This window comes from Mobula hypostoma, chromosome 12 (genome assembly GCF_963921235.1).
Source record: "Mobula hypostoma chromosome 12, sMobHyp1.1, whole genome shotgun sequence".
Classification (NCBI taxonomy): Eukaryota; Metazoa; Chordata; class Chondrichthyes; order Myliobatiformes; family Myliobatidae; genus Mobula; species Mobula hypostoma.
Genome location: NC_086108.1, coordinates 47258027 through 47281526, shown reverse-complemented (window position 1 = coordinate 47281526; position 23500 = coordinate 47258027). Strand labels below are relative to the sequence as shown.

The window sequence follows — 23500 nt, the reverse complement described above, 5'->3', positions numbered from 1 at the left end:
GACAAAATGGTTATTTCAAAGTTGCCTCACTCCATACTTCAGATTGACCTTTTTGTTCAAATATATATTTTGCATTAGTTACAAAGGAAACAAAGGTATTTAAAGATTTTCATGTTTCGACCTTTGGCATTTGTTATGTAATGAAAGAGTCGTAATTTAAAGAACAAAGTAAATTTACTATCAAAGTACATTGATGTCACGATAGACCAGCCTGAGATTCGTTTTCTTGTGGGCATGGTAAATCCATAATAGACTATTAACCATTATCAATTCAAGAGAGATTGCAGCAACTTGGGTATTCAGCCAGTGTGCAAAAGACAACAAATTGCAAAAAATAAAAAGAAAGACATGATAATTAATAAATAAATAAGCAATAAATATCAAGAGCAAGAGATGAAGAGTCCCTGAAAGTGCGTCCGTAGGTCGAGGGAACATCTCAATGATGGCAAGTAAAGTTGACTGAAGTTATCCCCCTTGGTTCAAGAGCCTGATGGTTGATGAGTAGTAACTGTTCCTGAACCTGGTGGGGTGAGTCCTGAGGCTCCTGTACCACCTTCCTGATGGCAGTAGCAAGAAGAGAGCATGTCCTGGGTGGTGGGATCTGCTGCCTACCCTCATTCATAATATTACATATTGTTATGAACTAGCATATAAATTAGGAACAAGAGCAGACCAAGCAATTGCGTGAGCTAGCTCCACAGTACAGTCAGATAGCGTTAATCTTATTAATCAGATCAGCTAAATTCCCTTTCACTTCTTGCTTATCAAGATTCTGTCTAGGTTGTCTTAAAAATTGCTTGAAGACTGTGTTCTCCACCCTTTGAAGAAATGTTGCAAAAACCAAACCCTTTGTGAGAAGAATAAGAAGATTAATCTTTGTCACAACTGGATGAGCACTTATTTTCAAATAGTACATTCTAGATTCTTCTTTTCAAAACTTTTACATATCTACTATGTCAAAGCCTCTTTTACGTGTTTTATGTTTTAATCAGATTACTCTTAACTCTTTCAGCAACCTCAGGCCTATCTTATCTAAACTTTCCTCATAAGACAACCTGCTTATTCCTGGAATCAGTTTAGTGAACATTGTCTAAGTTGCTTCCAACACATGAGCATTCTTCCTTAAATAAGGCGTGATCTCACCAGTGACATGTAAAGCTGAAGTGTAATTTCCCTACTTAAATATTCAGTTCCCCTTGCAATAAATGATGACATTCTGTTAGATTTCCTCATTACTGACTGGATCTGAATACAACCCTTAAGTGAATTGTAGACTAAATCCATTTTATACTTTTCACGTTCCTATCAACTCCAGGCCAGTTTTTTTCTCTCACCTAGAGACAATTTATAATGGCCAATTAATCTGCCAACTGGTACGTTTTTCTTATGGAAGAAACGGTATAGCAGAGCAGCCACCGGGAGGATGGTACTATCTGTGTGGAGTGTGCATAGAGGTTAGAGTCACACCCAGATGCTGCAACTCCAAGGCAGCAATTTTTTCATCACTGCTTTCCTTTAAATCAACTGAATCTTGATTCTTTGGGGAAATACTAGAAACCTTGGAAAATGAATTACTTGGAAATAGCTTGTTTCTCAGTGTACTATCTTTATATCGGTTTAGATTTGAAAGCATGTACGAATCTGCTGCACCTGCACCTACTTCTGTGTTCCATGTTCCTTAGGTGCTTGGTTTTCAGATTGCTTCTTTTCCTTGTATCTGGTTATCACTGATTCAGAGAGGAACTTTGGGCAAACCCAATTCAGAGATGATCAAAAGTTATATGAAACAAGTAGTTATTTGTAGTACATAGCCAGGTAGACAGATTTCTGTGGATCTCTGGTTTAAAAGGAAAAACAGTTAATATCCTAGCATTTAACTTGATTTGCTATTTTTGGGATATGTGTGAAGGAGCTGTCCAGAGCCTTTGTACCTGTGGTGGAGTTGAAACCTTTATGGGCGAGGAATATGAAGGAGATGAGTTGAGTGGATAGAGAAGAATTGTAGGGCTGCTGCAATTGAACATTTCTAGACACTTTTATGTAACAGATTTTTCCAGTATTTGAAAGGAGAACACCTGAATATTATTGGCAACATTTCTCTAACATTAATTGCTTTTTCTGAATTTGAAGAGTAGCTTGGGGATAAATTTTGAGCTGAGATTTTGTGAGTATAATATGTAGTTCAGAAAGATGTGAAAGTGGTGAGGGAAGAAAATACCATCAGTAATTGGGGGGTTACATTTACTCAGCAAACATAATCCTTAACTTTTAAATATCCATGTAGAACTGAAGCACAACTTTTAAAAAAAAATGTTCTTTTATGAATTGTTCAAGAAACGTTTTTTAAATTAGGTCTTCAGGAAAGTACAAATCATTGAAGATAAATGACTGGTTCTCTGTTTCAGCATGTAATTGCCGATGAAATGCTGGTGGTTTCTCAACAGATTTCAGATCATATCTATTTTCAAGCTGATATTAAATGATTGTTGACGTGTCTGTTTCAGGGATGGTTGCATATTTTACAAATCACTTGAAATGTATATTCGCAGTACCTGTCTATTGACTAAAATAAATGTCACATTTGTTGGATTCTGATGTTTCAACCCAAGGTTCTTTCAGTAGTCAGGAAAGACGCTCAAAACTTGATGTTTTGTGATAGTTTTATTAAGCATTGATAGAACAAAAGGAAATTGAAACTGACAGTGATAGATGTCTGCTAAGCAAGGAGAGAGACAAGAGAACTAAGATGCTAAGATGGCACTGCCTTGTAGTCAGCTATTTTTATACCTATAAGGAAAATTCCATTGAACTTTGTAGATAAAAGTCATCTAATGAGAAAATGCTTATTCAGATAATACAGTACCATGAGAAGCTTCTAGAATCATACTTTGTATAACCTCCCCATATAAGACATGAACAGAATCAAATATGATACTCCTTAAATCGTGCTGATTATATTTACATAAGTTATCCAGTTTAAAACTTTGTGGGGGTATAATCAGTTTACATTTATGTCTTCTATTAAAATAATGAATCATTGGCATAATGTCATCGCCATTGGGGGAATATTTAATAAAGAGGGTGCATGTTTGTTCCGGATTTGCTCGAACGCCTAGCATTAGAGAATATCTTGAAGTGTGTGGTATCTAGTAACGTACCCAACGGCTAGAGCATTAGCATCAAAGCTAGTTCACTGGCTGCCTCTTTCTAGCTTGTACATATTTATTCTATTTAACATCCTGGAGACTTCCTGCATAGCACTGAGGTGGAATGCTGGCCAACTTGCATTGTTAATCCTGTTTTCTTTGTTTGCTATTTTCCTTTGCTAGTTTGTTTGTCGTTACCATTGATTTAGGAATCTGCCATTGGGCACAAGAACAATGTGACCTGTCCTTTGCATTTGTCTCAATGCATTAAGGGCCTCGATGCTGGAAATGTTGGTTTTGGAAGGTTACTGACGTGCTTTTCTTGTTTTGACTGTCAATTTGAAGGATTTTGCAGATTTGGTGTGGGTGGTATCTATCCAGTATTTTGAATTGTCTATTGTCGGTAGTTTATATCTCAGGCACACGAGAAAGAAGGGATGAATCTTGACCTTACAATCTTTTCTTCAGGATACTGAAGACTTTACTGGTGCATTGAAGGTGATGATTTACCTCTTTGATGTCTACCTTGCTGAAAGGTTGTTGGTGTCAAGCAAGGTTGTGTGTTTATCCCAGGTTTTCTCAATCTTCCTCACTGCTGAGCTGCACTTCTGCTCCAAGAAGTGTCTTGCTGGAGTGTAGCTTGTTTGTAAAGCTACTTTACATGAGTGAGAAGCTGTGTAACCTATGTTGCCTCTGATCCAGAACCAGGAGCACCCCAAATTCAGTCTTTGTTCTGCAGTACCTAAACAAAGCTTGGATATGGTTATGCTTGGAGACTATATTGTCCATTTGTTCATTGAAGGCTACAAGAGAATGGATCTTCTGCTCTGTGAATACTAAGTATGTGTTTTCCCCACATGGCATCTCTCTTTGATAATTAGCTCCTGGAAAATATCTTGGAAGCTGTTATTCACCTTATTTGGTGAAAAGTTTTACCATTCAAATAAAAGTGGGTGTTTTTGATTTGTTTTTTTTTAGCTGGTTCAGCACAACATATGGGCCAAATGGCCTGTTGCTGTGCTGTACTCTTCTACGTTCTAACGCTTGATACCAAACCAACACATGAAACTAGGGAAGATGACCAAAAAAGACGACTTTAAGGGGCACTCGTGAAAAGGGAAAATGCCTAGGGAGAGAATCCAGAGTTTGGAGCTGAGTAGTTGTGTACATGGCTGCCAGTACTGAATTGATTCAAATAAGATTTTCAAGATGTCATAATTGGAGTAGTATTTTGGAAGGATGCAGAGTAAGTGGAATATACATGCGTAGGAAGGGGCTGAGGCTGCTGGGAGATATGGAAATGAAGAAGAAATGTTTAAATCCAAGAATATATTGGAACAGTTGTAGGAGACAGAGCATGGATTGATGGGGAACAGGACTGATGCAAGTTAGGTAAATTTAGATTTATGTGAGCAGATATATTTTCTGTACCAGATATATTTTGTGAATTCAGTTCAATCTATTTAAAATTTATACAAAGGTAATAAATGGTTATTTCTAAATGTCCATTGAACAAAGATATATATTTTTTCTGATATTTGAGATGAACACTTTCCTGCAATCATTCTGTTATTCATGATGCTGAAAATTGATTACATTTCTATCGATCAAACAAAATATTTTTCTGGAAAGTGAAGTTAAACTCGTGCTAGTAATATATTTAGAAACATAGAAAACCAATAGCACAATACAGGTCTTTCAGCCCACAGAGCTGTGCTGAACATGTCCCTACCTTAGAACTACCTAGGCTTACCCATAGCCCTCTATTTTTCTAAGCGCCATGTAGCCATCCAGAAGTCTCTTAAAAGACCCAATCATATCCACCTCCACCACCACCGCCAGCAGCCCACTCCACGCACTCACCACTGTCTGCATAAAAAAACTTACCCCTGACATTCCCTCTGTACCTACTTCCAAGCACCTTAAAACTATGCCCTCTCGTGCTAGCCATTTCAGCCCTGGATAAAAGCCTCTGACTATCCACACGATCAATGCCTCTCATTATCTTGTACACCTCTGTCTGGTCACCTCTCATCCTCCATCGCTCCAAGGAGAAAAGGCCGAGTTCTCTCAACCTATTCTCATAAGGCATGCTCCCCAATCCAGGCAACATCCTTGTAAATCTCTTCTGCACCCTTTCTATGGTTTCCATGTCCTTCCTGTAATGAGGCGACCAGAATTGAGCACAGTACTCCAAGTGGGGCCTGACCAGGGTCCTATATAGCTGCAGCATTACCTCTTGGCTCCTAAACTCAATCCCACGGTTGATGAAGGCCAATGCACCCTATGCCTTCTTAACAACAGAGTCAACCTGCGTAGCAGCTTTGAGTGTCATATGGACTTGGACCCCGACATCCCTCTGATCCTCCAGACTGCCAAGAGTCTTACCATTAATACTATATTCTGCCATCATATTTGAGCTACCAAAATGAACCACCTCACACTTATCTGGGTTGAACTCCATCTGCCACTTCTCAGCCCAGTTTTGCATCCTATAAATGTCCCGTTGTAACCTCTGAGAGCCCTTCACACTATCCACAACACCCCCAACCTTAGTGTCATCAGCAAATTTACTAACCCATCCGTCCACTTCCTCGTCCAGGTCATTTATAAAAGTCACGATGAGAAGGGGTCCCAGAACAGATCCCTGAGGCACACCACTGGTCACCAACCTCCATGCAGAATATGACCCTTCTAAAACCACTCTTTGCCTTCTGTGGGCAAGCCAATTCTGGATCCACAAAGCAAGGTCCCCATGGATCCCATGCCTTCTTACTTTCTCAATAAGCCTTGCATGCGTGCCTTATCAAATACCTTGCTTAAGTCCTTATACAGTACATCTACTGCTCTACCTTTGTCAATGTGTTTCGTCACATCCTCAAAAAAATATATATTGGATTGCAGGGCACATTTTTCATTAGTTATAAATTACATTTCCTGTGAGCAACAAGAGATGTATGATGTTTATAGAAAGGTGTTCAGTTTGAAAATAACACGTATAAATTGTGAAAAGTAACTGAAGCTGGTAAGGATTAAGATAGGCAGCATTTGTTTTAATCAAATCATTTAAGAAGCACTGAGACAGACATATGATTATAGCCATATAGGCCATTTTTAGGCAGATGTGTTTAAGTTAGTATCATGAATGGCACAGACATTGTGAGCTGATGGACCTGTTCCTGCACTGTATTATATGTTCAAAATTTTGTGGTGACCAAATTAATGACAAATGTGAATTTCAATTTCTTTCCCCATAAGAGATGGTAACAAATTTGCAGTAGTTGCTTATAGTTTTTACCACTGGTCCCCAACCTCTGGGCCGCGCACTGATACCGATCCGCGAAGCATGCAGGGGTGCAGCGGTAGCCGGAATGCACCCAGCACATCTTTGAGAGAAAGCTTGTTTGGTCCGCGGGCCGGAGGTTGGGGTCCACTGGTTTTTACTGTTTGTAAAATAAATAATTGTGTGGATTGCATTGGTTTTTCAAAATTCTTTACTGATTGTGACGTCTAATATTTCACCAAAGATGCATTAGAAAGATTTGCCATTTACTTCCATGACCACCAATTGTGACACCACTGGTACAAGGACAAATGGTTTCATTTGTCTGAAGGAAAGTATTGATTAATTTAAGAGCTTTTTAAGTATTTAAGTATTAATTTAAGAGCTTTTGTAATAAAAAAAATTGACATGGGATAATGTAATGCTGTTGTAGACCCAGGAGGGTATAATTTTACTGCTCTTCTGGACATGCATGAATTTGATGCATTTTTTCCACTTACAGGGATCAAGTATTGGAGATGTTTGATCATGCATATCAAAATTACATGGTAAGTCCACCAATCTTTATTTATTGAAATTCTTTTATTTTTGATTATATATAATTTTGTTTATGTGGCACATGGAAGTGTTGTATTTAAGAATGTAGTTGCATTGTCAGACTGATAGAAATACGAAGTATAACATCAAGCCATGTTGCAAAGTACTACAATTGGAGAGTCTGTTGCATTTTTTAAGGTACACAAAATTAAACCGAGAGATACCCTCCCACCTGCACATAGAGCATGCACATATTCTACAGGTACCAGTTCAGTATTGTCATTGCAGTCTTATTGCAATGACTGCTGTAGAATGTGATTTGGAATCCAAAACTTTTCATTTATTTTTGAAACAGTTTGATAATTTAATGGGTGTAGATTACTTTTACGCCTAAATTAAATGGAACCTTGAATAATGATGCAGTTCTTTTATGAAGGAATAGCAATTATTTTTATCTTGTGCATCTGCAATATAAAGGAATCTGAGTCAGCTCAGCATGATGCGCTAACATGCAGAATTAGTTTATCAACTTTAGAGCAATAAAGGATGTGGTTATAAAATTGGAAGCAGATCCAAAATCCAACAAATTAATGGATTTTTAATTCTATAGACTGTTTGAAGGTTGCTAGCTTTTTCAAATTTGCCATGCCAGTCACTGCATGTAATTTTATTAGGGCAGATAGTGCTGTATGAATATAAAGGTGTCATGTGCAGCACAGAGCTGTATAGCTTATTCCAAAGTTTATTTGGTTACAGAGAAAGTAAAGCTATTTTATGTATACATCTAAAAAAGCAATTATTTATAACTTTCCTGCAAATGACTAAGAGTGGTGCGGTCATGGAGATAGAGAAGAAGCAGACTTGGCTCTCTGACACTTACGTAAGGACTGATCCAGTTTGTAAAATGGTCATGGCTGATTTATTTCAATATCCTGTTACTCCTTTTCTCCGCAACACTCTCATCACTTTCGTATTCAGAAAAAAATATCAACGTAAGTATTTTTGATGACCTTGCCTTGCTTATCTTCTGTGGTAGAGGTGTTCACTATATTTTAATTGAATAAATTTCTATTAATCTCAGTTCTAAATGGCATGCTACAGCATCTTTAAACTCTGTACTCTGTTTCTGGACTTTACATCCTTGGGAACATCCTTCCTGTACTTAGTCTGTTTATTCCTGTTCAATTTTTGTACAGGTTCGTAGGTTTCTATGTGTGCTTTGAAAATAGAATGTGTTCAGCTGAATGCAGGATGAATATTCTACAGAGTTATCTCTTGCTTCAGGGGTGATTTTATGTTTCTAAAACAGAAAGGTTCAAACCTGAATCATATTTTTGTGAGAATGTTAATTATACACTGACATTCTAAGATAGTAGTCAGTGTACTGTTGGCTTAGCTACAAAGGCAAGACCGAACTGTATATTCCAGTCAATAGGAATGTGAAAAGGCATGAAATGCATGCTATAACGCAGCTGGTTAGGCTGTGCTAAGGAAGCGATTCTATTACAGCTTGGGATGTCGGAATTCGGAGTTCAATTCCGGCCTCCTCTGTAAGCAGGTGTTATGTATGTTCCTTCCCATGTGTGCGTGGGTTTCCTCTGGGTGCTCTGCTTTCCTCCCACAGTCCCTCGGTGTACAGGTTAGTAGTGGGTTAACTGATGATTGTAGATTGTTCTGTGATTAGGCTAGGGTTGAATCGGTGGGTTGCTGGGTGGCATGGCTTAAAGGAAAAGCCTGTTCCGTGCTGTCTCTCTAAGTAAAATAACGGATGGTTTACAGAGAAATGGCATTTTCTGATACAGACAGATAAAGCAAGTTACCTAACATTGCAGAATTCAGTGTTGAGTCAGGAAGGCCTCTGAGAAGATGAAGTGCTGCTCCTCAGGCTTCTGTTAGGCATCATTATAACAGTGCAGAATGCCTGCAGACATGTGGTTAGAGTGGGAGAAGAAAATAATTCAAGTGGTGAGTAATGGGAGCTTGCAGTCACTTCTGCATTGCAATAATCCAATCTGTATTTGGTTTCTTCAATACAAAGGAAACTACGTTGTGCTCACCAAAGGTAGTACACTTGATTAGGAAAAGTGCAAGTGAATCATTGCTTCACTTGGATTAATTTTTTGATTTCTGAATAATGGGAAGTAAAAGGATAGAAGTTGCATTTCTTGGGGTTAGATGGGAGCATGCTCTGGGAAGGATGTGGCTGTTGAGAGACAGGAGTGGAGCAGGAAGCTGTGAAGAGAAAGGGCCTTCTGAAATGCTGGAAGGGAGATGCATCTGGTGGTGAAATCTTACTGAAGCTGACTTCAGAAGGGAATTGGCTAAGTGCTTGAAGAGGAAAATATGAGGATTTGCATGGAAAAGAGGAAGGAATTGGAAAGTATTGGATAGTTATGTCAATGAGACAGCACCTGCACAACAGGATGAATTACTGTAGGGTATCTTTCAACCAGAGTTGATGGGTGTGAAGAAGAGATGAGGAACAGAAACCAAAGGTCTCAAACTGAGGTGGGAGTGAGTCTTGAAGTTCTACCACAGAGTTAATTTTCTTGCTTGTTGAAGGTGGTAAGAGTATTCCAGGGCTGATTGTCTCATCAGCATTCCTACTTTGTTGCCTCTCCGATTCTCAGTTGAGTAATTTTTATGTGTTTCTGGGATGATCATTTTTCATGAATAGAGTGATACTCGCCTGTATAACAGAAATTGGAACCACCCTCGTTAACTCTGCTTCTCTGCTGAGCTTCTGATCTTCAACATCCGTGGTTTGTTTTTTTATGATAATTTCTTGTTCCTGGAAAAGCAGGATATGAACAACCAGATCAACATATCTGAGTTCTGTTTTAGAATGTAAGACCATTCTGAAAATACATTACGTTTCTTGATTGAAGGACATCATTTAAACAAAAATCATTATTTTGTTTGTAATACTAATTGGCTTTAATAGTTTTGCCTTTTTGTCTCATCTAAAGTGCAAGATTATTATTTCCATTTTATTGTATATTCTGTGTACACCTCATTGTTGCATAATGTATTAGTCATAATTTTATGAAGGGTAAATATAAATGTTCCACATTTAACTTGCATATATATTTTATTTTAATGAGTAAATAGACACAAATTTCCATGAGCCTCTCACTTAAATGCTTGGGTAATGTTCATGTTATTAATATTAATTCTGGTATCAGAACAATTTAAACCTTGATCAATCATGTATTTTTTTTATTTTATGCATAAGTTAAAACAAATTTAAAAATGCAATTCCTTTCAGTATTTACTGTCAAAGGCTTGACAGCTTCATAAATAACAAAATATTTTATGTAAATGATTGTCTATTAAAATAATAGATGTTTGATATTCAGCATGAGGCTTCCTTGCTAAATCTGTTTGCTTTCTATTAGCTCTCTTTGCTGGAAATTCATCATCCAGCATGTGTTTGCTCTGTACAGCAATCTGAAAACTCCATAGGGTGTGGGCTGAGATGGAGTCATGTTTATTTTACTCGTGTGCATTATTGCACCGAGATGGGTAAATATTGCATTAATCCAAAGGATTTAACCCTTGACCCAGAACAAGAAATTGTTCTGGTATCAGCTTTCCATGCATAATACTAGTTGAGAAGGCTACAAAGTTTATCTGCTTGTAAATACAGGTTTCCCCCGCCATCTGAAGGTAGAGCGTTCCTATGAAACGGTTCGTAAGCCGAAATGTCGTAAAGCGAAGAAGCAATTACTATTTATTTATATGGGGAAAATCTTGTGAGTGTTCGCAGACCCAAAAATAACCTACCAAATCATGCCAAATAACACATAAAACCTAAAATAACAGTAACATATAGTAAAAGCAGGAATGATATGATAAATACACAGCTTATATAAAGTAGAAATACTTCTCTACAATGATTGCCTGCACAGATCTCCGTAGCAAAAATCTCAAGCAAGCGCTCTCGGCAGAAAATCTCACGCAAGCGCTGTTGGCATAAATGCGCTCTCCAGTAACTTTTAAACTATGAAGCTGCCAAATCTACCAAATAACACGTAAAAATACACAGCCTATATAAAGTAGAAATAATGTATGTACAGTGTAGTATCACTTACCGGAATTGGGAAAACAGCGCCGAGCACACTGATGATGGTGTGTTAGACTGAGTCGTCGCAGGCTGGGTGGTGTAGTGGCCCCCACCCTCTGGGCTGATACATTGCCGCGAAGGATGCAGCGGTAGCCGGGAGGCACACAGCACATCGTTAAGAAAAAAGCCGAAATAAACATGCTAATTAATTAGGTGCTGCCCGGCATGTAAATGTCGGTGCAGATCAGAGGCGATTGCCGATTGCATCGCCTCTGATCTGGGCCGACAATTACGTGCTAGGTGGCACCTAATTAATTAGCATGTTTACTTCGACTTTTTTCTTAACGATGTGCTGTGTACCTCCCGGCTACCGCTGCATTCTTCGCGAATCGGTACAGTATCTGTCCGGGGCCCGGGTGTTGGGGTGGTGGGACACGGGGGTGTCATCTCATTGTCGATCAGGGCAGGCAGCTCATCTTCTCCTATGACTGCCTGCCTCGATGTCGAAAGTCAAGGTTCGTCGTCTGCTGTGGCTGATGTGGAAGGCTTGCTTGATTGCTGAGCCTCGCGCATTTTTCTATGGTACAGTTGTTTGTAAGCACTCAAACCATCCTGCAACTATCCCCTAAACCTACGTACCCTTTCAAAATTAAAGTCGTACTTTATCACTGCAGCGAAAATCTCACGCAGTTGCTTCACTTTCTGCATTCGGTTTCGATTGTTATCCTTTCCTCTTCCAATTGCATCAGCACTTCATCTATCAGTTCTTGGTCATGGGATGCCAAAACCTCTTCAACATCATCTTCGTCAACTTCCACAAGCCAAACTCACTTTGTCTTTACTTCGTTCACCACGATCGACACACTTAATTATGTCTAGTTTTACGCTAAGTGTAACACCCTTACTCTTTCAGTCTTTTCCGACACCTTAGAACTCATCTTGCTAACGGCTACTCAATACAACGTGTTAAAGTAATGCCGTTCCGAATCCGGGGGAGAGCGGCTGCCCGGGCGGCGCGCTGCCTTTTATCGCGCGCTGATTTTTTTATCGCGTGCTGCCTTTCTTCGTAACAGTGAAAACACCTTCTGAAAGCAAAAACAGGGTACTAATGTAGGTCTTTCGTAACAGTGAGGTTTCGTAAAGCGAACGTTCGAAAAGCGGGAGACACCTGTAAGTAATTAAAAGAAGTAGAAGTGCAAAACAGGATTTCAGTGAGTGAGTATAATAAAAGCAGGAACACTGAGGCACATTAATTTGATACAAAACGAGTGAAGTAGATTGCATATTACACAAAAATTTTAAATGCAAGGAAGTTGTTAAAAGTTGTCTTGCTGAGTGAGGGCAGAATTAGAGGGTCCTTCATGCAGAAGTGGAAGCAAATGATGTCTCCATAAGACCATAAGATATAGGAGCAGAAGCAGGCCATTCAGCCCATCGAGTCTGCTCCGCCATTCAATCATGGGCTGATCCAATTTTTCCAGTCATCCCCACTCCCCTGCCTTCTCCCCATACCCTTTGATGCCGAGGCTAATTAAGAGCCTATCTATCTCTGCTTTAAATGTACCCAATGACTTGGCCTCTTACGGCCGCTCGTGGCAACAAATTCCACAGATTTACCACCCTCTGACTTAGGCAATTTCTCTGCATCTCTGTTCTAAATGGACGTCCTTCAATCCTGAAGTCATGCCCTCTTGTCTTAGACTCCCCTACCATGGGAAATAACTTTGCCGTATCTAATCTGTTCACGCCTTTTAACATTTGGAATGTTTCTATGAGATCACCCCTCATTCTTCTGAACTCCAGGAAATACAGCCCAAGGGCTGCCAGACATTCCTCATACGGTAACCCGTTCATTCCTGGAATCATTCTTGTGAATCTTCTCTGAACCCTCTCCAATGTCAGTATATCCTTTCTAAAATAAGGAGCCCAAAACTGCACACAATACTCCAAGAATGGTCTCACGAGTGCTTTACAGAGCCTTAACATCATATCCCGGCTCTTATATTGTATACCTCTCGAAATTAATGCCAACATTGTATTTGCCTTCTTCACCACTGACTCAATCTGGAGGTTAACCTTTAGGGTATCCTGCACAAGGACTCCCAAGTCCCTTTGCATCTCTGTATTTTGAATTTTCTCCCCATCTAAATAACAGTCTGCCTGTTTATTTCTTCCACCAAAGTGCATGACTATACACTTTCCAACATTGTATTTCATTTGCCACGTCTTTGCCCATTTCCCTAAACTATCTAAGTCTCTCTGCAGGCTCTCTGTTTCCTCGACACTACCCAATCCTCCACCTATTTTTGTATCATCAACAAATTTAGCTACAACTCCATTAATCCCATAGTCCAAATCATACATCGTAAAAAGCAGCAGTCCCAACACTGACCCTTGTGGAACTCCACTGGTAACCGGCAGCCAGCCAGAATAGGATCCCTTTATTCCCACTCTCTGTTCTCTGCCGATCAGCCAGTGCTCCACCCATGCTAGTAACTCCCCTGTAATTCCATGGGCTCTTACCTTGCTAAGCAGCCTCATGTGTGGCACCTTGTCAAAGGCCTTCTGAAAATCCAAATACACCACATCTACTGCATCTCCTTCGTCTACCCTGCTTGTAATTACCTCAAAAAATTGCAGTAGGTTAGTCAGGCAGGATTTTCCTTTCAGTAAACTATGCTGGCTTTGGCCTACCTTGTCATGTGCCTCCAGGTATTCTGTAATCTCATCCCTAACAATCGATTCCAGCAGCTTCCCAACCACTGGTGTCAGGCTAAAAGGTCTATAATTTCCTTTCTGCTGCCTCCCACCCTTCTTAAATTGCAGAGTAACATTTGCAATTTTCCAGTCATCCGGTACAACGCCAAAATCTATCAATTCTTGAAAGACCATTGTTAATGCCTCCGCAAACTCTCCAGCTACTTCTTTCAGAACCCAAGAGCGCATTCCATCAGGTCCAGGAGATTTATCCACCCTCAGATCATTAAGCTTCCTGAGCACCTTTTCAGTTGTAATTTTCACTGCACATACTTCACTTCTCTGACACTTTTGAATGTCCGGTATACTGCAGATGTCTTCCACTGTGAAGACTAATGCAAAATACGCATTCAGTTCCTCTGCTATCTCTGCATCTCTCTTTCAACATCTCTAGCGTCATTTTGTATTGGTCCTATATCTACCCTCAATTCTCTATTACTCTTTATATACTTAAAAAAGCTTTTAGTATCTTCTTTGATATTAGCCGCCAGCTTCTTTTCATAATTCATCTTTTCCTTCCTAATGACCTTCTTAGTTTCCTTCTACAAGTTTTTAAAAGCTTCCCAATCCTCTATCTTCCCACTAGCTTTGGCTTCCTTTTATGCCCTCTCTTTTGTTTTTACTTTGGCTGTGACTTCACTTGTCAGCCATGGTAGTGACCTTCCTCCATTTGAAAATTTCTTCTTATTTTATCTTGCAATTCCCTCATTTTGCTGATCTGCTGTTCTCCCTGCTCGTGTTCCTTTCCAGTTAACCTTGGCCGGTTCCCGTCTCATGCCATTGTAATTTCCTTTATTGTACTGAAATACCGAGACATTGGATTTTAGTTTCTCCTTCCCAAATTTCAGAGTGAACTCAATCATATTGTGATCACTGTTCCCTAAGGGTTCCTTAACCTTAAGCTCTCTTATCACCTCCGATCTTTGCACAACACCCAATCCAACACAGCTGATCCCCTAGTGGGCTCAACAACAAGCTGTTCTAAAAAGCCATCCCATAGATATTCTACAAATTCTCTCTCTTGAGGTCCAGTACTGGTCTGGTTTTCTCAATCCACTTTCATGTTAAAGTCCCCAACGATTAACATGACATTGCCCTTCTGACACACCTTTTCTATCTCCTGCTGTACTTTGTAATCCACGTCCCGGTTGTTGTTTGGAGGCCTGTATACAACTGCCATTAGCGTTCTTTTACCCTTGCTATTTCTTAACTCAACCCATAGAGACGCTATACCTTCCGATCCTATGTCCTCCCTTTCTAATGACTTAATATTATTTCTTATACACAGGGCCACACTACCCCCTCTGCCTACTAACGTATCTTTCCGATACACCATATGTCCTTGGACATTCAACTCCCAATGGCAGCCATCCTTTAGCCAAGTTTCAGAGATGGCCACAACATCATACTTGCCAATCTGTAGCTGAATTTCAAGATCATCCATTTTATTTCTTATGCTGCGTGCATTCAAATACAACACTTTCAGTCCAGTATTTGTTGCTTTCTGTTTTAACTGCACAACACCTGTATTGCCCTGTAACTCATCCCACTGGCTGTGATTATGCTTCATCTCTTGCCTGTCCTTTCTATCATCTCTGTTGCACGCTATCTTTGATTTATTTCTGTTGTCCCCTTCCTCAGTTCTATCACTCCAGTTCGTGGGTATCTCTAGCAGGCTGACAGAACCTCCTGTCTGTTTCTGTCACTATGGAATCCCCTATGACTACCACATGCCTCATCTTCTTCTCTCCCTTCTGCACCACGGAACCAGGCTCAGTGCCAGAAACCCGATCACCGTGGCGTCCTCTATCAGGTCATGAATTTTTTAAAAGATCACAAAAAGATAAAATCAGTCAAATTCATCATAAATCCCACTACCTCCATGTACATTAAAAGAATATCTGTCTGAGGCCTCTGTTGGTCAGAGCTGACCATGGATATTGCGTCCTAGCTGTCTAGATACACGAGCCTGGGCAGTATGATATGGAGAGCAAGCTGTTGCCCATGTAGCAAGCTCCCTCTCTCCAGGCATCTGATGAACCCAAAGGAACAGCAGAAACCGATACAGTTTGGTACCAGCAGTGTCGCAGGTGTTGCCTGTCAACATTGAACTCAACGTAGGACTGCCTTAGGGACTCACAAAGCCTTCCCCATGAGTGGGTTTAGCCGCACGGCAGCGGAGATTTGAGATCAAAGTTTTCCTTCCCCTAGATGAGCTGCCTACCACGGCTGACGAGCCATATCTGCCTGAAAAAGAATATAGGGCCAAGATCAATTCGTTACATTACACACACATAATGAATTGCTAGAAAAATATGAGATGTCAAAACACTGGTGAGTAGCTGTTGTAGCACTTATATTTGAGAAGGGAGATGAAGCATTTCCAAGGAACTAGAGATTTTTATAAAGACAAATTGCAGCAATTTGGAATTGTTAAGCTCAATTTTCAGTTCAGAACGCTCAATTCAAAGAATTAGATGCATTGTTCTTCACTCTTGCATTAGGCTCCATTGAAATAGTTTAGGGCGAAGAGGAGTGAGAGAGAGTAAAAATCAGAATTTTAAAAGCTCAGATGACTGGAAGTTTGCTGCTACCCTTGAGTACTGAATGGATGTGTCTGAATGTGTTACCAAATCACTGTCTAGTGGCTTGGCATTCAATGCTTGTAAATGGGGTGACCGAACATTGATTGGGTGACCATTTTGTGATGCATCGCCTGTATATGCACAGAAAGGTAAAGAAGAGATGGATGTTTGGACCAGGGTGTTGGAGAAAGTACTCCCTTGGTAGAGTAGATGGAGAATAGGAAGAGTAGTGTTTTGAGAGCATCATGTTAAAGGTCCATGAAATGATGGCGCAAAATCATCAGGAATTTTGTTCATCTGTTTTCCCTTGGTTAGCTCAATTACTGTTTTCATCCTTACTTTATGTCAGGTATTTGTCCAGAATTATTTTTTATCCCCACATTTCTTTTCTGGAGCAGCTGTGTTCTGCCCTGATAGATTCTGCAGGGATTGCAAATGAAGCCACTCTTTTCCTGAGTTTGATCCCCATAGTTGTTCTTTGTTATTTATTGTTCTTTGTCCCAGTGCTCCTGCTGCATCAGGAGGTCTTGGTCCTCTGGAAGGCCAGAATGGTAATCCATGTGTGGAACCAAAACAGATGGGGAGATCTTAAATACGTTCTTTGTACCTATATTTAGTCGGGAGATGGATATAGACTCTATAGAAGTGAGGCAAAGCGGCATTAACTTCACAGATCCTGTACAGATTACAGAGGAGGAGGTGTTTACTACCCTGAGACAGATCATCGTGGATGACAAGGTGTTCCCTCGGGTCCTATGGGAGGCAGGTACAGAAATTGCCGGGACTCTTGAAGCGATATTTAAACATCCTTAGTGATAAGGGAGGTATCAGAGATTGGAGGATAGCCGATGTTGTTCCACTGTGTTTGAAAAAGGCTCTAAACATAAACAAGGAAATTATAGGCCAGTGAGTCTTACGTAAGTTGTGAGAAAGTTATTGGAAGTTATTTTAAGGGACCAGATATATAAGTATTTGGATAGACGTGGACTAATTAAGAATAGTCAGCATGGCTTCGTATGTAGTAGTTCATGCTTAACCAATCTTATAGAGCTTTTTGAGTAAGTTACCAGGAAAGTGGATGAAGGCAAGGCAGTGGATGTTGTCTACATGGACTTTAGTAAGGCATGTTACAAGGTCCTGCATGGTAAATTGGTCAAGAGGGTTCAGTCACGGCATTCAAGATGAGGTAGTAAACTGGATTAGACATTGGCTTTGTGAGAGAAGCCAGGGAGTGCCAGCAGAGGGTTGCCTCTCTCACTGGAGGCCCGTGACTTGTGGTGTGCCACAGGGATCAGTGCTGGGTGCTTTGTGGTTTCTTATCTAGATCAGTGATCTGAAGGATAATGTGGTTAACTGGATGATCAGATTTGCAGATGGTAACAAGATTAGGGGTGGAGTGGACAGTGAGGAAGGCTATCATGGCTTGCAGAGGGATCTGCATTGTCTGGAAAAATGGGCTGAAAAATGGCAGATGGAATTTAATGCAAGGTGTAGGTCTTACACATTAAAAGTTAGTTTCCTGAGGAGTATGGTAGAACAAAGGGATCTGGGAATACAGGTCCATAATTTGTTGTAAGTGGCGTCATAGGTAGATAGGGTCATAAAAAAGGCTTTTGGCATATTGACCTTCATATATCAACATATTGAGTACAGAAGATGGGATGTTATATTGAGGTAGTATAAGATGTTGGTGAGGCCTAATTTGGAGTATTGTATGCAGTTTTGGTCACCTACCTACAGGAAAGATGTAAACAAGGTTGAGAGAGAACAGAGAAAATTTAGTAGGGATAGGGAGGGTTATGGTCCAGGTGCAGATCATTAGGAGTAGGCAGCTTAAGTGGTTTTGGCATGGACTAGATGGGACGAAGGGCCTGTTTCTCTGCTATGACTCTATGGTGTAGACAATATTCCAGATGTGATCTCACCAAATGTGATTAATTTCTGTATTGAATCAATTTTTGTGAAATTTGGTGCATGCAGAGTGCAATTGCATAATTTGAATTTTTAATTTTAATTTTGCATTTGTGCAGGAACATGCATACCCAGCTGATGAGCTAATGCCTCTGACATGCCGCGGCCGTGTTCGTGGCTTGGAACCCAGTCGTGGTGATGTGGATGATGCCCTCGGCAAGTTAGTGCTGCTTTTGGCTAATTCCCCTTACTAGTTTCAGCATTTGTTCACAGACATTCTGAAAAACAGTTTGAAATATAAGTGAGAGAAGAGTTTAGATGAAGTGAGAATTGTACGGAAGATGCATTGTACTTTGATTTTTTTTTGGTTTTCAAGGAAGCAGATGTTTTGGGAGTTCCTATTCAACCCAAAGCTTTTTAATTCTGAATCTTAGACTTATAGTTACTTTTCATCTAAAGTGTGTTCAGTGAAATTTAATTGTCACTTTTGCAAGTTATCTGTAAGGTATAGGTGGTGCAAAAAGTCTTAACCTCTGCATTATGTCACATTGAAGGCTAAATGGCTTCCGATAAAATGGAAACTGATTTCTAGTTTACTGTAGATTCTTCAGGTGGTATTTTACCATCCAGTAGCTATTGGATCTGAGTTCATTTTGCACTAAATTATCAATATTTAGAATGTGGTTATGCTTTTATCATCTGAAATCATAAATATTCCAAAGGCAAATATTTTATAGCTTCGAAATTCAAAGTAATTCAGTACAGGTTAAAAGTTGAGATGGTAGTATTATAAATTATCAGTGATTATCTAAGGTTTTTTAAATATACCAGTCAGTACTAAGAGTATTTAATATAACCGTAAGATGAAAGTGAAAGGGAAAGATTATCCAATTTTGATCATTCATGGCCTTGCATTTTGTTTTGTGTTCATCTATAGAGGAGTAAACATAGAAACCTACAGCACAATACAGGCCCTTTGGCCCACAAAGCTGTGCCGAACATGTCCTTACCTTAGAAATCACTAGGCGTACCCATAGTCCTCTATTTTTCTAAGCTCCATGTACCTGTCTGGGGGTCTCTTAAAAGACCGTATCGTTTCCACATCCACCATTGCCGCTGGCAGCCCATTCCACACTTACCATTCTCTGCGTAAAAAAACTTACCCCTGATATCTCCTCTGTACCTGCTTCCAAGCACCTTAAAAATATGCCCTGTCGTACCAGCCATTTCAGCCCTGGGAAAAAGCCTCTGACTATTCACACGATCAATGCTTCTCATTATTTTGTACACCTCTATCCAGTCACCTCTCATCCTTTTTGCTCCAAGGAGAAAAGGCCAAGTTCACTCAACCTATTTTCATAAAGCATGCTCCCCAATCCAGGCAACATCCTTGTAAATCTCCTCTGCACCTTTTCTATGGTTTCCACATCCTTCATGTAGTTTGGCGACCAATAGTGAGCACAGTACTCCAAGTGGGGTCTGACCAGGGTCCTATATAGCTGCAACATTACCTCTTGGCTCTTAAACTCAATCCCACGATTGATGAAGGCCAATGTATCCTATGCCTTCTTAACCACAGAGTCAACCTGCGTAGCAGCTTTGAGTGTCCTATGGACTCTGACCCCAAGAACCCTGTGGTCTTCCAGACTGCCAAGAGTCTTACCATTAATAAAATATATTAATACTATATTCTGCCATCATATTTGACTTACCAAAATGAACCACCTCACACTTATCTGGGTTGAACTCCATCTGCCACTTCTCAGCCCAGTTTTGCATCCTGTCGATGTCTCGCTGTAACCTCTGACAGCCCTCCACATTATCCACAACACCCCCAACCTTTGTGGTACTTTTAAAGAACACTGCCAGTTCAGGTCAATGCTGGAGCATTGAGGTACACTGTTTCATAACCATAGTTTTCAGTCAGTCTAACTGTCTGATTTCTCCATTTCAAAAAAAGGAAAATAACTTGCATTTTAATAAATTGAATCAACCATCTATTAGCTCTGAGGTGGGAACACTACCGGTGAATGACAGCAGCCATTAATTTTACATCTGTTAGAGGCAAACAGCTGTCTGCTTATTTATAAATCCAGATGCTTAAAGATTCAAATTGGCTTGCCATGAAACATTAAGGGAGTGGATGAGATAACTATTTTTAACCTGATATTTCAACTGCTGAAAGCTTATGAAACAGATGTCAAATAGGTGTGATAAATTGAATTTCTCTTTGGTAAATCAAATCCTAATTACTAGTGATCTGAGAATTCAGAATCAGAATAAGATTAATTATTGCGAACATATGTCATGATTTTTTTGGTTTAACGGCAGTGGTATAGTACAAGACCTAGAAATTACTATAAGTTACTAAATAATAAAAGTGCAAAGGACAAATAATGAGGGGCTCATGGGTTTGTGGACCATTCAGAAATCTGATGGCAGAGAATTGCATTCCACAATTCTGCTCCATTTCTGTGGAAAATGCAAAACAATTTTGTTCTGACTTTCAGCTATTCTTATATAAACAGTTGTACTGCCTGCCCATTTTCTTTGGCTGATTTCCATATATTTAGCTGTGAATAGAAGAAAAAGTTCTAAAACTACATTAAATTGATATGGAAGTCATCATGCAAACTTCCACTGCCATACATCTAAAACTGTTCACTTCGCCCTCAGGTTAACTGTTAACTATTGTCTTTCAGATTTTCTTTGACTTTGGTTGACACTTTGGATACACTTGCAGTAAGTGAAAACAGCTTAGCTTTTGGTTCAAAATACTGTCTATTGAACGTCAAAGAATCAGGAGGAGACACTGAGTAATATGATTTTGTGTTTCTAGCTGCTGAACCAAGTGGAAGAATTTGAAGCCGCTGTGAAAAGGGTTATAAATGATGTTCACTTGGATAATGATATTGTTGTCTCGGTCTTTGAGACTAATATAAGAGTGCTAGGGTAAGTAATGGCAATAGTTGAAAATGAGCTTTGTAAATAGATGATATAAAGTAATACCAGAATCTGATAGATAATTGCACATGAGAAGTCTGTGAGATGCCAGTAACTATTTCACTTGTTAGAGGTTTGCTGGGAGGTCATGCGATGGCTACAATACTGAAAGAGCAAAGTGAGCAGATGCAGTGGTATAATGATGAGCTTCTATACATGGCAAAGGAACTTGGGTACAGGTTGCTACCAGCATTCAACACCACCAGTGGACTTCCATACCCCAGGGTAAGTACGACTTTTCTTTTGATTATATATGCTGTGGATAGTCTGCAATGCGGCTACACTTCCTTAGATCAAGTGGGCCTAGAGGGTGAGGGATAATTGGATCAATGGTGAGGGATGCAGTTCAATAGAAGAGTGTAAATGGAGAAGGAAAGACAAAGGTGAAGAACAGAGGAACAAAAGAATGAATGGGATGGATGCAGAAGAGCCGAACAGAGAAAGGGAAATACCCTACGGCATGAGGAGGCCTTTGGAATTGAGAAGCTGAGGCAGTGAAATGTGTACCAACAAGACCCTCATCCCAAATTGCACTAACTAAGGTGAAGAACTGTTAACTGGGAAGAACAGTAATTAGTCATTAGATACATTATGACAGACTTGATGACACAATTGAAGGAAGTGAAGAGTCCAGGATGTACCCCAGCCAAACCTTTCAGAAGTGGTAGACGGACAATGGGTGTGCATGCAGTTTCTGAGAATGGTGATTCATTACTAACGGTGATGTTTTTTGGTGACATACTGCATTGTTTTTCCATTTGTCTAGCTGTAGAGAAAATACACCTATAGTTGACCACAACATAACCGTAGGACATTAGTCTAGTAAGGTGCAAGTGAAATACTGTATCCTACACCGCAGCAACACTGGGGTGAATTTAACATTTAACAAATGCTGCAGTGGGACTGGTAAAATCCACCTATACAAAGCTTACTTAAATGCTCAAAGCTTTCCAATTATTTTACTTCATTCTCGTAGGTGGTTATCACAGTTACAGTGTTGCAATGTCACCCATGTGATATGGAGATTACTCAAGCATAATAATCTCCAAATGCAGTGTTGTTGTTCTCATTTGACAGGAACAATGTATCAGAGTTACTCAGGCATAATTGGATACTGTACAAGGACAAAGAGGCAGTTGAGTATTGCAGCCAGCAGAGCTGCTGCCTTCCACCTCCAGAATATTAGGTTCAGTGCTGACCACTAGTCCAACTTGGATGGAGTTTGTACATTCTTCATATGACTGCGAGTTTCCTTGATACTCCCACGTCCCAAGGATTTGCAGATCGAAAGGTTAATTGGCACTGTAAAATGTCCCAGATGTGCAGATGAGTTGTAAAATCTAGGGGAAACTAATGGCATTATAGGGAATAAAATGGGATTAACGTAGGATTAGTATCAATGGGTGTATAAGGGATGTCACTGACAGTATGACACTTCTTAAATGATTTTTCTCGCAGTCTGTGATTGAAAGAGTTTTTAGTCCTCCCAATGTTAAAATGTACCAGGATTCAATTTTACGATACATTCCAATAGCAACAAAATCTTCAGTTCTGAACTTAAATTTAAAATAATTAACTTTCAAGGACTCTTCATCTCATATTTTTGATATTGCTTATTATTATTATTTCTTTCTTTTGTATTTGCATAGTTTGTTGTCTCTTGCTCTTTGGTTGAAAGCCCGAGTTAGTGCAGTCTTTCATTGATTCTATTATGGATTTATTGAGTATGTCCACAAGAAAATGAATCTCAGGGTTGTATATAGTGACATAAATATACTTTGATAATTTAAAAGTTCAAAGTAAATTTATTATGAGTATTTTGTTATTTAGCAAATGATAAATGTGGTAACCTGAAAATACTTAAATATCTTTATTTCCTTTGTAATTAATGCAAAATATATTTTTGAACAAAAAGGTCAATCTGAAGTATGGAGTGAGACAACCGCAAGCCAGAACGGGTACAGAAACAGACACCTGTACAGCCTGCGCAGGGACTCTTATTCTGGAGTTTGCAGCTCTGAGCAGACTTTCTGGAGACCCAATTTTTGAGGTGTGTGGAAAGGGAGCAATTAGTAAAGGGCAGAATCCATGTACAATTTAGAGTTGGAAGTACATAATTCAAATCCAAGTATACCCTGGCCCACTTTTTGTTATCCCTCTAACCATAAGAATCAGAGAAAATCATTCAAATGTGCTGCCTTTATCAGGTCTC

At 39.7% G+C, this 23500-nt stretch overlaps 1 protein-coding gene across 2 annotated transcripts in view; it reads left to right on the top strand.

Moving 5' to 3' along the window:
- The window catches only part of edem3 (ER degradation enhancer, mannosidase alpha-like 3), a 68785-nt gene that overhangs the window by 7214 nt on the left and 38071 nt on the right, over positions 1 to 23500 (top strand). For both annotated transcript variants that reach the window (XM_063064009.1, XM_063064008.1), the window contains exons 2-7: positions 6932 to 6977; positions 18405 to 18505; positions 20988 to 21027; positions 21125 to 21237; positions 21360 to 21513; positions 23204 to 23338. In XM_063064009.1, coding sequence (XP_062920079.1) covers positions 6932 to 6977; positions 18405 to 18505; positions 20988 to 21027; positions 21125 to 21237; positions 21360 to 21513; positions 23204 to 23338 — 589 coding nt within the window. The remainder of the gene's footprint in view (positions 1 to 6931; positions 6978 to 18404; positions 18506 to 20987; positions 21028 to 21124; positions 21238 to 21359; positions 21514 to 23203; positions 23339 to 23500) is intronic.